Genomic DNA, 17,647 nt, shown 5'->3' on the forward strand with positions numbered 1-17,647 from the left:
AAAAATTTATTCTCAAAATTTGATTCTATATTATGTCAAATGACTGGAGAACCTCTTTAATAAACAATAAACTAAAGAATCAAATTAAATACATTTCCCTTAATTAAATCCTTTAATCTATTTTAATTAAATTAACGACATATTGGGTATATATGAGCGACTTATAGAAATGATAAAAAATGACTCAAATTGGGTATAATTTGACATTATGAATTTAACAGTGCATCTCATTAATTGTTAGATGCAGCGGCTGGAGAAGAAAACTTTTGAAATTGAGTCCCATCGGACTGTCGTAAAAGAGATACTTCGGGTCCTGCTAGATTCCAGAAGTTCCGCGAAGCAAATATGAAAGTTCTTATTCTCAGAAATTCCGTTTGAAACTATCTACGTTTTTGTTGTTCATCTGTAATATATTATTTTCTAAGAGAAGCTAGGTAAGAGAAATATGCGTATCATTCGAATGTGTACTTTTTATCGAGCTCTTAAACGCTTTCGCGGATGAATATAACTGGAAAATATTTGCCAACGATTACCTTTATTTGCGGATATTAATCACGGAATTGACTTAGTCGTTTACTCTCCTCGGGGCTGATCGTCGCTTGAGTTAGCTGGATAACGAGCGGCCCGTTGCGTGCTCAGAATAGTGTTGTACATCTGGGCGACGTACCCATCATCTCGAAAACCGGAACATGCAAAGGCAAATTAATTCCGAGCGTCCAGCTTTATGTTCATTACGTCGCCGGGCGACTTGTTGATAAATCATAAAGAATTTTCCGGGATAATATCGCGAACGTCGCAGGCGGATACGGACGGTGTGTTTTCTATTTGTCATTTGCATGCATGTGCGGTCCGCGATCGCGAACAACTCGAGGGGAAAATTTAATATGTCATGATTGCCTACGTTTTCAATGCCGGCAAATTCGCGACACCTAGCAAGCGTCATAGAGATCTCGGATTAGCGGAGAAAAACAAGACTATATACAAGAGAGAATAAATAATGTGCGAACGCGCTCAAGAAAGCAAAACTATGAGTTTTCGAAAGTAAAGCTCGAGAGGCTTATTTTCATAATTTACCCAATAAAAAGTGAAATTGCTGTGACGTTCGAGTTCTTCGTATCCCGTTTCATCCCGTACCATCGAAGTTCGCATTCAAAGTCACGTCCATGTCAAGATCTCGATCAATTGAATTGTTCAACGCCAGCCGATCGTCAATCTCGCGACGTATCGAACGCACAACTTGCCTCTGCGTCGCCGGACACACGTGAGTATTACGTCCTCAAGGTCGCCAGAGATTTAGTTTCAGGCTTTTAATTTTCTCGAGCATCGATAAGCCGACTTCGACGGTGGGATTTTTGTACCGCCCGGACTCAGGATCAGCTGCTATCTCTGATTAACGCCATTACGTAATAGCCATCGTCATAGACAGCCAGAAGATATCTTAGGCTACGCAGGTATATGTATTCTTGTGTACATAATTCTAGGCGAGCGAGCGCACTCGATCTCTGATCCTCGGACGCGAGTGCATGCATGCATGCGCGATGCGTGCACGCATGAGGACGTAGAGAAGCTGTCCAGAGATTTCCACGGAAAGTCACTTGAAAGAGGAGATTCGCCCGATTAATGTCTGAGAATTTTCATGTGACTTTCCCCGCGACACGACGTGAAACATTTCGGTGCAACTGCTGCGAAGATTTATGACCGGTTTTACCGTTATCTCATTTAACTTTAAGCTAGGTTTAACTCAACTTTCAGGAATGCGCTATTTTAATCCTAGAAGAAGGAAAAGTGTTTACGTAGACGACCCTAAGTATGTAATTATATGTTATCGCTGAAGAAGATTAGAAGACTAACCGGAACGTACGATTTCGAATTTGTATTGATTACACAGAAAAAAAATTTGCAGATTTTAAATAAATATTTATTCCAATATATATATAGTACTAACGAAATATTTACTAAATGTAAACACATATTTATTCGATTTAAACATAACTATTTTATTTCGAATAAATATTTATTTACTATAAATAAATATTTCGTACTATTGGAGTAAATATTTATTTTAAATCTGCAAATTTTTTTTTCAGTGTAATTATTGTTTATTCATCGGTCTTTTAATAAATTGATTTGTATATTAAGAAATTTTGAACGACTAGTGCATCTTGAACAGCGCCTATTCCCTCGAGTCCTTTTAATTTTTCTTTTGTACTTTTAAGTTAGGGAATCATTGACTTTCAAATTTTTGTTTACGTAAAATAAACACTTTTCCTTCTTTAAATTCAGAAACTACTTTTAAAAATGTGTTTTGAATCTAAATATCTAAAATTTAAATATTTATCTACCTTGAAAAACTAATTGGGCAATTATTCGCTAATGTATTGAGTCAAACGATTCAGAAGAAGACACAAATACCGATTCGTGGCTTGTAGAATAATCATTTAAGTCACGTGCTACGTACTATACAATCGTATGTAAAAAAACAGAAAAAAATGAGGGCAGGGAGTTCTAGAACGTATTACATTGAGAAGTTGTGGCTTTCAAAGTCATTTATTTATTAATCAGCGAAAAGTATACTTGATGCCCTATGCAAGATCGTGACAAGCGCGACGATCGAATCAGACATGCATATTCAATGTTACACATTCAATGTAAATACGATTAATGCACGCGAGATATTCCGATCGATATACAAATATGAATGTACATTATAACGCGATGAAATATATATATATATATTCATATCTACATCAAAACTTTATACCGCAATAAAAATTTTTTTCATTTTCTTATTATCCCACGTAATACACTTTATCCAAGAGACGTCCTGGAAATGTTCTTAGGACGTTCAGAGGACATAGAGATGTTCTTTGGATGCCTTAAGGATGTCCCTTAAAGATCTGTGCTGTATAAAATATTTTGTAAAGTAATATGATTTAAAAAACGAATCTTAACTTTATAAAAAATTTTGATATTATGTAGAAATCACATCTCTTTTATAAGAAGAATTATGAATAAAATTACATAACTTACAATAAAATAAATCATTAAGCAACAATTATCAAATTTAAAATTTATCAAAGAAATAAATAATATTTATGTAATATTATATATTGAAACAATCAGAATAATGACGAAAGGTTTTCTTTCGAACCAGTTTGATAGCTGGCATCGATTGAATTTGCTTTGAAAGATAAATTATATTGATTGACTTGACTTTATTTGAGAACTTCAATTAAAGCGCACAAAAAATCTATTAAAAATAATTAATCTTGTTATTTATTCGCAACGAAAATGCTTTACTATCGGGTTCCGAAAGTAAGTTTCGCAGAAAGTTTCGGAAGATGATTACAGTATTTCAGAAATTTTATGAAGATCATTACGACCCGGAACAAAGACAATCACCTTTCGTGGCACGACCCTGACTACCATGAGGTTGTGTTATTTTACTTTCAGCATTTCGTTCTAATTTTAGAAAAACACGCTTCAACCACTAAGACCGGAAATATAGGTTCACGGAAAGCAGAACGTGTAAAATAAGGCTCTATGTTACTGCATCGGAAGCGCGAAGATATTTCATAAGTTGAACGGACACAAATAAAATGCTTATGTAATGCTACTTCGGGCATCATTTAATATTTAAATTGCATTCAAGTAACCAAGTATATATACGTCATAATTCACAATTTAATATAGATAATTTTAATTATAAAACCGGTATATTGCATTAAGTATACCATACAATACAAATTTCATAGAGCTTGTATTAAATTTTAGTATTTACTTCTATTATACTTTTATAAATTATTAATTTATTGCAGATAATTTATATTAGCAAAATTTAGATTAGTAGAAAAGTATTTTTTTCACGATGTTTGAACATTCAACTTAAACTAAAATAAACCTTAAAATAAGACGTTATCTTAAACCTCGTTTTAAGAATTAGCAGAGAAAGAATTTACTGTTATTTGTGTATCCTGAAGATTATTTTATTAAAGATTATATATATTTCCTGAAGATTATTTTACTAAAATATTTCAAAGTTGTAAGTTTAAAATTCAATGAAAGAGAAGTACGCTCCACTTTTGTCGAACCCGAACCATAGCTTCCTGAGGCTCAATAGGAGCCTCATAAAATGCGCGTGTGCGATAATGATAAGTTCGCAATAACGGCACATATGCCGATTTCTACGGCATCCAAATTCCCATGACATATGTCACGTACGATCTTACGTCACGAAAGTAATTCATTCACTCGTTTGTACATAAGGGGTTCATGCACGCACATACGCATACACGCGCATCTACACACGTGCAATTCACATAGAATTGTAAAAAAGAAAATAAATTCATCCTGGACAGAAAATTGCAATCTGTGCATTCTCTACCGATACTCCCACCTACAGACTCCTACACGTGCTTTCTCTCTCTCTCTCTCTCTCTCTCTCTCTCTCTCTCTCTCTCTCTCACTTTCTCTCCTTTTCAAGAAAAAAAGGAAGATCTTACCTCTCGTAACAGTATCCCGGTATCCCGTTCTTTTACGAACGCAATGGCGATAACCCGCCCTCGCGTTCGCTTCTTTGCTTTGATGACGATCGGTGGAAAAGCAAGAAGAGATGATTTCCACGATGAGAGGCTGGCGAGGAATAGTCAAGTCACTCACGGAGGATTTTTCGCGCTATATTAATCGAAGGTCGTTCGATCACTCGCGATCGATTAAAGGGGAGGAGGGGGAGTGTAGCTGATCCGACCGACGAGAAGAAAAGGGTTGCGCCGCGCGCGTGCGCACGCTTGATCGTTATCCGCGACTGCTATCGCGCGCGATTCGCTTGATCGCGAGGATTGAATGACTTACAAGAGATCGGTGGCGCGAAAGATACGATCTATCGCAGCCTGAGGCCGAGTTAGGACTGTGGACTCTGACAGGCCGCGACTCCGCTCTCTCGCTCGCGAGGGCCAAGCCTACCGACTCACACTCCGCTTCTCTCCTGATGCCGGCTACGCGACAACGACCCCACCATCGTGGCTCCTGGTGCACGCCTGGTAGCGCTCAAGCGGAGTGGTAGGAGCAGCTACACCGCTCCGCTTCGTCCCGCGTCGAACCACGCCGGTCGCTCTCCTCTTGGTGAACCGGCGGAATCGGCGTGACGGAATCGCCAAGACACCCGATGGTTGTGTCTCTCGCGACTCAATCAAGGGAAGTGTGAGTGTACGCGTATTGCATGTGCGAATGTGTAGTAGTGCCAGGTGTTTTGAGTATACTCAATGAACTCATGAGGACTGGTATTTTCAGCGACGTCTACCATTTTGCGGATGTCCAACAGAAGTTCATTGAATTCTTATCTATCAGTTACGACAGACGTATGTATTTTACCTGTGTGTATTTATATATGTTGTGTGTTACAAGTAACGGAATATTTGAGATTAATTGAATTAAATTTATTCTATTAAAGATTCTGAGATTATTCTATTAAAAATATTTGTTCGAGATTTAATTTAATTAAATTTATTCCATTAATTTTATATATAAAATTGAGATTATTCCATTGTAAATATCTGCTATCTGCTTAAACGAATATTTACATATAACAATTCAATTGAATCTATTCCGTCGAGATTAAACTTGCGACCATTCTATTGCAAATATTTGCTTTAACAAATATTTTTTAACGATTATATATAATGAAATTAAATTTATTTAATTAATTTTAAATTTGAGAAATCATTCTACTAAAAATATTTAATATCTAAGAGGAACTTTTACCAGTTATCTATATAGCGTTACCTAGAGTCGTAATAGATGCTTGACTGTAGCTGATAGCCGTTACTACAAACTGAGGAGAGACAGAGTAGTTTTCTTCCGGGTAATTTTACCTGACAGTGAGATGGGTGAGAGAAGTTCCGTGAACTTTAACTAATATTAATTTATCCTCTGTGTCTTTTACATTTTTTCATTGAGAGGAAATGGTAGACCATTTAAATCAGCATTAATTAATATATAGGTAATTGAAATATAAAACGAGGAATTTATTCAAGTAAAGTTTTTGTCGATAAGATTTAAAACATCATTCATTTAAAAATACGTCTTCTATTAATCTCTTTTAATATATTACAGAAATTTTTTCTCGACTGTCATCGATATGAGAAGTGCAAATTTTGGAGAAAATATCTAATATCAATATATCTATAATAAACATCTTTAATTTAATATAATATTTATTTTGAGATTTCTGGAGTTACAGGATAAGTACAGTTATATAATCGCTGCGTAACTTTGTAACAGGATATCGCGTAGTATCTTGTACCGAAGACAAGCAAAAGCAAAACATATACATTTAAAGGAATTTAATTAATCTCGGTTTGTGATAAAACGATTCATAAAATATGTAATTTTAGATCGATTTTTTCAGAATCTAATTATTAATAAATTACTACGGTGATCAACATTTAATCACAATGTATATTTACCTGTCGTGTTAAATTATAATTTGATATTATATCATTGATATTCCAAGCTAAATTTATTCTGATATATAATAGAACTTCCATCGGGCAAATTTCACACTTATATGTATCTATTTATTAAACATTTATTCATGAATTCCTACGATATTATATAAAAAACTAATTACTAAAACATTATATATGAAATATCAATAAATTTAGTCTGAATTTTTTGTGTGTGACCTAAAATCTTGAAGAAATAAGCGTGCTTTTATACTATCTTGAATTTAATCAATCAATTCACACACCGAGGTTATGAGAACTTAATTGCTTTTTCATTGCCAACTACTTGTTATCTCGTATTCAGAAGTAATAATAAAATCTCGGAAGAGAGTAAACTATAAGATTGCAGGAAGAGTCATCACTTATTAATGAATTTAATAGTGAAACATACAGGGTATCCGATAAGTTTTAACAAAGCGCTCTTATGTAGATAGAACGAACTAAGCTAAGTCGAAAAGTCTTCTATCATTTTGCAATTTTCGCAATAGTGAACGAGATATTAATTTATCTAAAGATTGTCGAATAAGTGGGGTAAAGTCGACGCATAAGACAATTTTAAGATTTCTTTCAGAGCTTTTTGCGAAATATCTTAAAGATGTTTTTTTTAGAGAACTTTTAAATCTCAAAATTATTTTATGCGTTAATTTTAGACATTCTGCTCATTGGGTAACTAAAAAAATTGCGAAAATTGCGAAGTGATAGAAGACTTTTCAACTTACACAGTTTAGTATAATCGCTCCATATACACATGAGCGTTTTGTCAAAATTTACCGGATACCCTATACGTTTAAATTTAATATATGTGTGAAATATTTTTAAAAAGTTTCAAACTTTTTATGTTAATCAATTAATAAAAAAACATATAAATAGTTTTAGAACTTTTGATTAAAAGAAGCCACTAAATCTGAATTATCAATCAATGATATTATCATTTGGCTCATATTGTATCAATTACTTACACCTTTGATAAATATTAATTATATTTCGCGTGGTATCATAAAATTGATTCTTAAAATTGCTATAAGTACTGCTAGAATTGATGTATTTTATCAAAGGTTAAATTCCTCTTAAATGGAAAATTGTGTGTTCGATATCTTTTCCTTTAATTTAAGAAGACGCTTGCTACTAGGAAGCCGGCTTGCTTCAAGATTTTACGATAACAGTTCCAGAAATGAATCGGGTTTTGAATTATCTGTAGAGTTAACGTTTTAGAAAAGCATTTAGATAATCTCCAGGAGCATTATGTGATTTTGTCTCGTAAATGCACTGATGCGGTACGAAAGATCTATTATCCTGCAATCAGGGACTTTCATGATATTCCGGATCTTTCACTCTGCAGTAAGGTCACGACTTATTACAATGGTCCGATGACTCCGACGGTTAAGCTATCGAGAAGCGTCCTCGAAGAAGATAAAGACTGATTCACGTTGTATAAACAGCAGGAAATAGGCGTTGCATTTTGACAATGAAAAATGTTAATACGTATGCTAATGAGTACGCGATACAAAACGGTAACGAAACGGCTAATGTGAAGACTTCGGTTTCCGTGCTTGAGAAACTCGTAAGCGAGTCCATAAACAAAATTATTTTAATTCTTTACTAATTATGTAACTGACGTAATTCGAGAGAGAGAGAGAGAAATGTAAAAATATATAAAAATAATAGAAAAATTGAGCATAAAAGCAGGAGAAGCATAAGAAAGTTGATACAGAAATAATTATTATTATGTTGAAATGCCCTTTATTCAATTTTCTTAGTGCAATTAAAGATAATATAGACTATAGCATATAAAAGAACGTAAAGCAATAAAATGTAAGCAGTAAGCGAATCGACTAAACAGTAAAGACGTACAGATATGGCAATAACATAAGTATAGCAAATCTAAAATGTTAATTTTCTTATTATTTAGTTTTTTGTGTGCCAGTTACTTCTGAATATTTAACGCATCATGCATCGTTATATAACAATTATCTATTTGCTGAAGAAAAATGACACATTTTTTTCCAATACGCTACACAATGAATGACTACAGGCGATTCTCAGAAATTTTTTTCTATCTTTGATGTACAATATTATCAGTGCGTTTACAACGAATAGATAACACAAATCATAGAACACAAAAACTTCACTAAGCGCCGCCTTAAAATGACCTCGATTGAAATCTCTCGGGCAATACAGGTGAATGCGTGGGGTCCCCTCATCGGTCACACGTACCACAATGAGTCAGTCATAGCCGTATATTTTTTGACCTAGAAAAAGATTCTCAAGAGGTGCAGCATGGATAGACAAAATGAAAAAAATCGAACAACGAATAAAGTCAAACTAAAATGATTTGACGCGATCATTGCCGCCAACATAAACGTGGCCATTACGGATTAGCAATTAGGATCGTAATACAGATTGAAGATCGTCCAAGTCATTAAGAAAATGTTGCCGTTTATTTCACACGATTCTATATATATATTTTTTTTTAAGTAAAGGAAAATGAGCGATATGTGAAATATGAAACAGAATCTCAACGCCAACATGAAGGAACCTAAGATGCGTTTGTCTAACTATTCCTATACTGTTTGGAAAATGTATTTAATACTTTATTCAGCATTGTATACAGGCAGTCGTTGACTGTCTAAACATATTATTTGTCTGTCATACTTAGTGTTAACGCTGGTCTAATCTCACGGGTAGAAGTGCGTCCTCAAGGATGTATTTAAGAGGCTCGTTACTTCAATAGAGCTGTCAAGAGTATCGCTCAATTATGGCTAGCCAGTGGCTCTTTTCGAGATAGGATATTATGGAATGTCAATGGTTAAGGCCAAACTGTCACATGTTATTATATCGTCATCAATATGTTCTGTCATACGTCAAATTTATAAATACAATAAAACTTACGCAGCATTTTCTTAGAAGAATTATGTGTTAATTAAAAACCAATTTAATTTACAACAGCAATGGTTTTATTATAAAATTGTAGCTGCTTAAAGTTTAAATTAAAAATGTGTTATTTAAATATTTAAAAAGGTTTTTGTTAAGATTAACCGAAAATAGTTAATTGTTCAAAATATCGAATGGAAAAGCATTAAGACAGAAAGTAAGTTTCAAACCGACTTTCGAAATTGTGCTTGATGATTAAAAAATTGTTTGACTGTTTGATGATGGGTTAGCATCAGTATTCGCAATAAGAAACAGGAATAAAGTAGGAATGAGAAGAGGGCCTCGGTTTCGAGGAATGTAATGAGGTAACTCGTGTTGCAACTCAATCTGTCGTATGCAGTCTTTTACGTATAGATGGGATTTATAATCGCAGTATTCCCATTAGTCACGGATCACCAAGGGTTGCCGCGTACAATCGCTCGTGCTAACAACTTCGCGCGCACGATAACGAGCTACGCAAGTACGTTAGTCGCCTATTCGTGCGACTGTATCTTCTTTTTTCTTGTTGCAGTCAATAGCAGCATGAGTAGCACGACTAATGGTCAACTCACGTTAGTAAATAGCCACGACTGTCTTCCGCAAATCTCCATCCAGCTCAGAGTTTCTTTTCCAACAACATCTCCATTTACAAATCGAAACGCGTGGCTAAGTGAGAATGAAATTATTCTTTGATAATATCGCTTAAACTAATCTCTCTTGTCTCTCTTCCAGTTATTATTATCAGACTCCTGCAGACAGACATGTTACGCCAGTTACGTGATTTCACATCAAGTCTGGCTCAGAAAGTCGCCGGTGTGGAGACACCTTCATCCTTGGAGAGAAAGACAGGAGCCACTTAAATAGAGTCACAGTAACTCTATAACATAAGCGTGCCAGTTGGTGGCAAATTTGCGGATGCGTGCAATTGGCATTGCCTATGCCCAGCTCTGTATATGCGTCCACCTATATATTGGTAGACCGCCGACCGGCGGTCCAATCGACAGCTATGAAGCAGTTAACTTAATATAGACGCACTCGGAATGTGTGCCATCGGCGACCTCGAGGCCTTCCCTAGGTCAGTGCTAATTCTCGAGAACGGACCGCATCTTCCAAATTTCCGGTCGGCCTTGAAGGTATCGTCAGTGCGGACGAAACCCGATTGGGCCTGTATATTTGCTCACTTCCTTCTATTAGGTAGTAAATATGTACATAAAATAATATGTAAATGACGTCTCGCGCATGTTTTTGCATAATACATTTCGTAGAATATCTTTTCTGTATAATTTATTGTTCTACATTGCATAATTTTATTTTAAAAGAATCACATCAATTTGCTCTGAACAGATAATAATTTAGATAATTGTAATATCATTTGACATGTCGCGTTATATTTAAAAGAGAAATAGAATCTTTTCTCGCTCTTGGAACTAACGAGAATAAAAATATAAAGAAGTTGAATACGTTACAATGACTTGAATTTACATTGCTCTTCATATTTCTAATTTTTAAATGTCTATATTTAATGCGGTATTTGTGAAACAGAAGAGATAGTTAAAATTAAATATTAAATTTGTTGTATTGCAAAACTGGCTTGGCAGATTTATCATCAATACTACAGTCTTTGATAAATATAAAGATAGTGACCATTTTCAGCGCTTTCACTACAACACAGGTTTGCTGTGTTTAATTTGAAATGCACATGCGAAACGCGATAACGATATTCGCTGTAATGTAGCGGTTGTTGCGATGTTATCAATACGAAAAAACCTAAAAGAATGCTAATGATATCCGGAAATTATTTCGAATTCTTAAAAAATGCTATCTGATAGAAAAATACATGTATGCATATAATATTGAATACATTACGCCGAACAAGCTGCAGCTCTGTTCAACAGAAAAACAAACAAAAGAGTGTGACGACACTGTATGGACAATCGGCGTAAAATACATCGTCCCTGAACATAAATAAATTTTTTTGCCTTAAAGACTGGTCATTGAAAGTGTCGGATTGTTAACGGTATAAAAAAAATTTGCATTTTGTTGACTCTTACATTTTATCTTGTCAATTGAAAGCGCAAACAAGTTAATGTTGGTTCAAGAATGTATATGCAAAAAGGTAATAAAATGCATACGTGTAAATGCATATTATGCATAAACAAAAGTTACATTGTTCATCGGAAGTATGAATCGTACGAGTAACAAACAATCACGCAATCACAGTGATATTTTCTTCAGATTATTTTCAAAACAAAAACACGATTCTTGATTCTATCAGTTTGAATTAATCTGACGTAATCTCTGGATAATTAATATAAATGTATTCGATTGTGTAGAATGTTGAAGGAAGAAACAATAAAAAGAAAAATAAACAATAAAATTTCAGCATTTGTGCACTAAAATATTGCTACTTACTATATGATATATATTGTTGCTAATTATTTTATTAATGCAGTGCAAACTGAAGGACAAAGTTAAGCAACATTTGAAAGTTACTATTGCAGAGTATAATTATCTGAAATGTTCATTTAAAAATAATTTCTCTGAGAAAGAAAGACTAATACTGTAATAATATTTTTTATATTTTTTTTATATTCTTTTTATATTCTTTCTCTGCAATTCGGATTATTTTATTAGCTGCGCTAAATCCAAATGATTACTTTATCTTGCCTGAACTCGCGAGCAATTTCTGACGGCAATATCGAGACAATCATTTGTTTTTTAACGACAGTGACCTTCAATTGGCTAATAACTATATTTGTTTGCAATCGCTGATCAATATTAATAATGTCAGTAGCACAAAAAAACGGAGGCATGTAATAATATATTAGATAACCAAATGATAGTCAATCGAATTAAACGATAGCGTTTACTCAGGTCTATATCGATGAACATTTCGCATCAACGAGTAGTTAATCGTTTCGATAAATACTCCACGCTCGGCGCTGATTTTGAGGCAAAAGAAAATGTGTTATGCATTAATTATTAGCATAGCAGTTTGCGCTTTACGAATCTGTCGCAACAGCAGCGTATGCGACAATGATATTTACACGAGGCGGATATACCGGTGCAAGTATATGTCCGTGGTATTAGTTCCGTTATCCATCTCCCACGTAACGCAACGCGACAGACACCGGCACTCGTACCCGTGTCGCGTTGTTCTCGCTGTTGTTATACCCGGTGACGCTACCAACGCGGATTGATGTTTGCGTAGCGTGTCATTTCTCTCGCGAGGATACCCGTCAATTACGGAGCACGCGCGTATCACCGTTACGCTGGGCTGCGTAACGCATTTATACTTAACGTGCGTATGACGTGCGTTACTCTAGTTAACGCGCGTTAAATAAATGCGTGTGATTACGTAGCAAAAAGATCGTGCGATAAACCCACGAAGAAGTAAGCTTCCTACGATGGGTTCTTCGGCGGCAAAACGGCCCCTAGATAATTTAATTTAATTTAATTTAGTGTATATTTAAACACACATACACTGAAAAAAGATTGGCTGCTGCAGCAAATTAGATGGTAAAATATGGCATAGCATTTTTAATTGGTTACATCAGTCAATTTTTGGTTGTGTTAGCCTATCGAAATCCTATACTGATATTGCGGATAGATTAACGCAACCAAAAATTGACTGATGTAACCAATTAAAAATGCTATGCCATATTTTACCATCTAATTTGCTGAAACAGCCAATCTTTTTTTTCAGTGTACACACACACTTTAAAAAATTATATCCAAGTATGCAAATATGAGTAAATACACAAATGGTTAGACACCAGCAACACTGCTGTTACAACGCTTATCAGAATAATAAAAAATTAAAGAATAAAATAAAACAGTATACCTATAACACATAACTACAACTGAATTCATTAAATATTTGATATTGAGCCTCCAGATTGTTTGTTTTAAATTGTTTAAAAGAGGGACACTAATAATATTATAAGAAATAATTATATAATAATACACTGAAAAAAAAGATTGGCTGCTGCAGCAAATTAGATGGTAAAATATGGCATAGCATTTTTAATTGGTTGCAGCAGCCAATTTTTGATTGCGTTAGCCTATCGAAATCCTATACTGACATTGCGGATAGGCTAACGCAATCAAAAATTAGCTGCTGCAGCCAATTAAAAATACTATGCCATATTTAACCATCTAATTTGCTGCAGCAGTCAATCTTTTTTTTCCGTGTAGAGGAGAAGGTGATATTATATGGCCAGTGTACATATTTTGGCCTCCCTTAGTGGGTGTCTTTCAACAAGCAACACAGTGGGGCACAATGATCATGTCATCTTTGTTTAACATTAGTAAACAACAAGGATGTAATGATCCATTGTGTCACACCGTGTCATTTGTGTCGCTTGTTGAAAGACACACAATATTTCCGCTATTATATAGCGAATCCTAATGATTACTTATGGAATTATTAGTTCGGTAGCTCACCGTTACACCATGACGCTAATATTACCAATACTCAATAGCCAGCACTTATTATAATGCATTTTTACTTTCAAGTATTTCGAAACGTTTCTGAGGTGGATTTTAGCATTTAATTACACCTACTTCCCCTCATTTTTCTTAAGCTTGAGCGTACTATCACATGAATATATGTATTTTTGAGTGTTATTTGCTATTTAACATTTTATTTGACTGTATATATTTTTAGTTATGCAAATTTAAACAATATCATAACATTTTGCTAATGTGGCCATCTATGGATATTGATTACTCACGACCTCTTTTTTGAAATTTTCATATTAAAATAATTATTTGATAATCGATTCTATAGCTCTACGGTTAACCTACAGTTTATATTACATGTACTATTTTTAGTACTGAGCAGCCTATATGCAGAAGTCATGTGAATGTATATACATTCATTTGCATATATTTTAAAATGTTTGACTTTTTTGTTAATTTTGTAACCAAATACTGTTTTCTAAACAAAATTAATATTTTAAGGCAATTTTGATGAAAGGCCACATTAACATCCATTGTTTTCTTCGAGTCATTATGCAATGTCGCCACATTTTTATTAATAGTATCCTAAGTAATAAATATTTCGTAACTTTGAATCCAGAATCGATTTAACAACATTTTAACGAATGTAATTGTCAAGTTTTGAACTTAAATATTGATTATTAACAAAGTTATTGTGTAAAATGTAACTGGGGTGTCATAATTCACCCACCTTCTCCTCTATTAAACGTCTAGGGGCCGCTTAAAGCGAACGCGAAACAGTTACGTTACAAAATGTCCCAATTTAATCGCTTCTTTAGAGTAATCGTAGGAGAAGTTGTCATTAATCATTTCATAATAAAATGCAAATCTGCATAATAACGTCGGTTAATCTCAGGTCAGCGAGTGTTGTACTTTTTCAAGCGCTAAGAGGATCGCTCATTCGGCACAGCAGCATCACGATCTCACATGACCGCATTAAGTAATGCCTCACCTGACCAACGTTTCGTGACGTGAGTCATTCGCACCTCAGGGATTTCCGATCACCTGCTAACGAGAAAGTAGCGCGTCACGGTTCAAAGTAGAATCGGCATCTCTCGATATCCTGGATGCTCTCAGTTTTCGCCTTCTCACGAACGAACGGTCGTCAGGCGATCGAGCTCGATGTGCTCTCGCACGTGACAGTCCAGTGACGAGGAGATCGCAAATTACATCCCCGACTTTTTGCTAGCGAACGTAATCTAGCCGCGTTCTCTGAAGACCTTGGAAGCAAGCCCTCTGATTTGCGAACGTTTTGTGTGCGGGATTAATCATCACACATCTGCGATTAATTCGCTATTACGGTTGTCACGCATCATTGCTGCTACGCGTGACAACCTGACCTATAATGCGACACGATAATAATTTCTTCTAACAAATTAGCGACTATCTATTGAAAGAGTCACAACTGTGACAATTTTTTATAGCTTTTCATGATAAAGTTGAAGTACAATTTTAAAGCAAAATGTAAATCATAAAATTACCTAACGTTTAAATTTAAAAAGAAAAAGGCATGAATTTTTAGTTATAGAATTAATTATATTTTACAGTTTTTATTTACTGTCTTACAGCTTTAAAATCGGAAATGTATAAAGATTTTTTCAGAGACTAAAATATACAGAGATAAAATATTCAAAGATAAAAATAAATTTCGACTTTGCTTAGAATACATATTTAACTACATTATTTTTTAGATTCTAGAAACGTAAAAAATTGTAATAAAAAATCTGCAAATTGCAGTATATGATTTATATGAGAAAATAAATGATATCAATCCGCGGATTGTATAGCTAACAACGTTCATTATACGTTTATATAACTCATAATAAAATCTAATCGGCTCGCAAAAAGCTGAGTACACCAACAAATATTAAGATTACCATACTTTTTTCTTAATAGCACTTAGCTTCATATCTCGTAATTACAACGTTGATTCGACCTCGTCCGCGATTTATCCGACATAGAGTTTCTAAAATAGCGACGTATGTATGCATCCTTTTTCACGTATGCTTGAATGTGAAGCTTTATATTCGAGAAATATTGCATGCAAAAATATTATAATATATGTTACGTATATTATAAATTTTCATGTGCAATATAAATTCCAGAATATAGGCTAAGTGAGATAAAGAATATTTCGACATTTACAGTAAATAACGAAGCCAATATTATAAAATAAATATCTCAATAGCAATAGTAAGATTTAGTCATATCTTCAGCATTATCTTCATCGTCTTCAACAAATTAATAATTTGCTTAATATGTTATTAATATTTCATTAAGTGATGAAAGCAAATTAAAATAAATTCCACGAGTGCAAACATAGCAACAATAATGCCGATCTAACGTCGTACGTTGCATAACAATAGAGACAAATTGCCTGACAAGTTCCCATGATTCTTCACGAATCTGCTCTCGCCTTCCGGCGCGATGCAATTGCAACTGCTTCTTCTTATTCTTCCACATATACCGTCAAACGAACCTCCCGCGCCGCTGCAAATGAACCGATAAAGTGCCGGTACCGCGCGAAGGTATTACGATACGCCCACGCTATACAGACGACGTTTGCACGAGAATGTTACGCGTTAATGAGCCGACTTCCCGGACATGGCGAGTTTCGACGGCCGCAGTAAATCGTCAGCTGACAATGACATTGCTGCTTGTCACGTCGCAGACGCCACGGATTCCGTTTCTCTCGCAACGCTGTCTAACAATATGCAACGTGAAGATTACTGCTTGAAAAGCAAATATTTCTAGCAAAATTAATGATCATTGCATTCATTTATCGTCCTTCTTCATTTTTTTCTAATATTAGCAACTGTGACTTATAATAATTAAAAGTTTATTGTGGTTTTTGTTAACTTTTATTTGCTCATATTTATGCGACAAAGATTTTGGCGTTTAAATTTTATCATCACAATACTTTTCAATTGTCTAGAATTATAAGAATATTGGAACGAGAAATTAATCTCATTGCAGATTCCTTTAATTAAAATATATTACAGCAACAAAAAAAGATAATGATGTAAAAATATATAGTAGTGATAAACTGATTATTAATAAAATAGAAAAATTAAGTGGCTAAGTTTGTGTATATTAGTAGATGTATCATACGTTGTAAGATAAAGTTATATACAATTTCATTATTCTTTTGCAAAAATTTGTTATTGAGAGATGTGCAAATCTGTATCCTAAGGGAAGTGCGATAAGAAAAAGATGACAATGCAAATGTAGTTTTTATTTGTATATTTGTTTGCAATCTCTATTATGTTTTTTTCTTTATATTTTTCAGTTTAACGTTGCATTATACGATCACTATACAGGGTGTTTCCAAATTAAATCGCAAAACTTCGGGAGCGTGTAGAGGAGTAAAAAACTAAGAAAAAAAGTCCTATAGACATATGCTCGTTTTTGCTCCGTTTCAGAGAAATCGAAAAAAAATGTTTACATTTCTTGCCATATCTAGCACCGACATATTTGATTACATTTTCCACTTTCTGTTATGAATTTGTCAGTCGCTCTTTGAAAGCCTTTAACAGTAGATGAATTTTGTCTTTTGCAATATGCCGCGTACGTATTCTAATAGTGAATATGCTGATATGGTTTTTGTATACGGTTTCTGCAACGGTAATGCTTTAAAGGCGGTGCGAGAATATGCACGACGATTTCCAAACAGAAGAGTGCCAAACCGAAGAGTGTTTATGTTGACATTTAATAGATTGCGAGAGACTGGA

General features: G+C 34.4%; 2 protein-coding genes across 3 annotated transcripts in view; one reads left to right on the top strand and one right to left on the bottom strand.

The window, feature by feature from the left end:
• The window catches only part of wdp (Leucine rich repeat protein windpipe), a 23,492-nt gene extending 18,521 nt beyond the window's left edge, over window positions 1-4,971 (bottom strand). For both annotated transcript variants that reach the window (XM_018447786.1, XM_018447785.1), the window contains exon 1: window positions 4,503-4,971. The gene's annotated coding sequence lies outside the window, so the exon portion shown is untranslated. The remainder of the gene's footprint in view (window positions 1-4,502) is intronic.
• Window positions 4,972-5,088: 117 nt separating this feature from the next.
• Window positions 5,089-10,273, top strand: LOC108722575 (uncharacterized). The gene is made up of 4 exons (XM_018447753.1): window positions 5,089-5,199; window positions 5,290-5,357; window positions 9,946-10,083; window positions 10,146-10,273. The coding sequence occupies exons 1-4, from the start codon at window positions 5,165-5,167 to the stop codon at window positions 10,271-10,273; spliced, it is 369 nt and encodes a 122-aa protein (XP_018303255.1). The 5' UTR covers window positions 5,089-5,164.
• Window positions 10,274-17,647: the final 7,374 nt, after the last annotated feature.

Source organism: Mycetomoellerius zeteki, unplaced genomic scaffold (assembly GCF_001594055.1).
Source record: "Mycetomoellerius zeteki isolate Tzet28-1 unplaced genomic scaffold, Tzet1.0 scaffold211, whole genome shotgun sequence".
Classification (NCBI taxonomy): Eukaryota; Metazoa; Arthropoda; class Insecta; order Hymenoptera; family Formicidae; genus Mycetomoellerius; species Mycetomoellerius zeteki.

Bases quoted from the DNA above. Each gene is read 5' to 3' on its own strand.
- LOC108722575 (XM_018447753.1), top strand. From the start codon at position 5,165: ATGGTTGTGTCTCTCGCGACTCAATCAAGGGAAGT. The intron at 5,200-5,289 runs GTGAGTGTACGC...TGGTATTTTCAG, and splicing joins GCGACTCAATCAAGGGAAGT to CGACGTCTACCATTTTGCGG. The intron at 5,358-9,945 runs GTATGTATTTTA...TTCTTGTTGCAG, and splicing joins ATCTATCAGTTACGACAGAC to TCAATAGCAGCATGAGTAGC.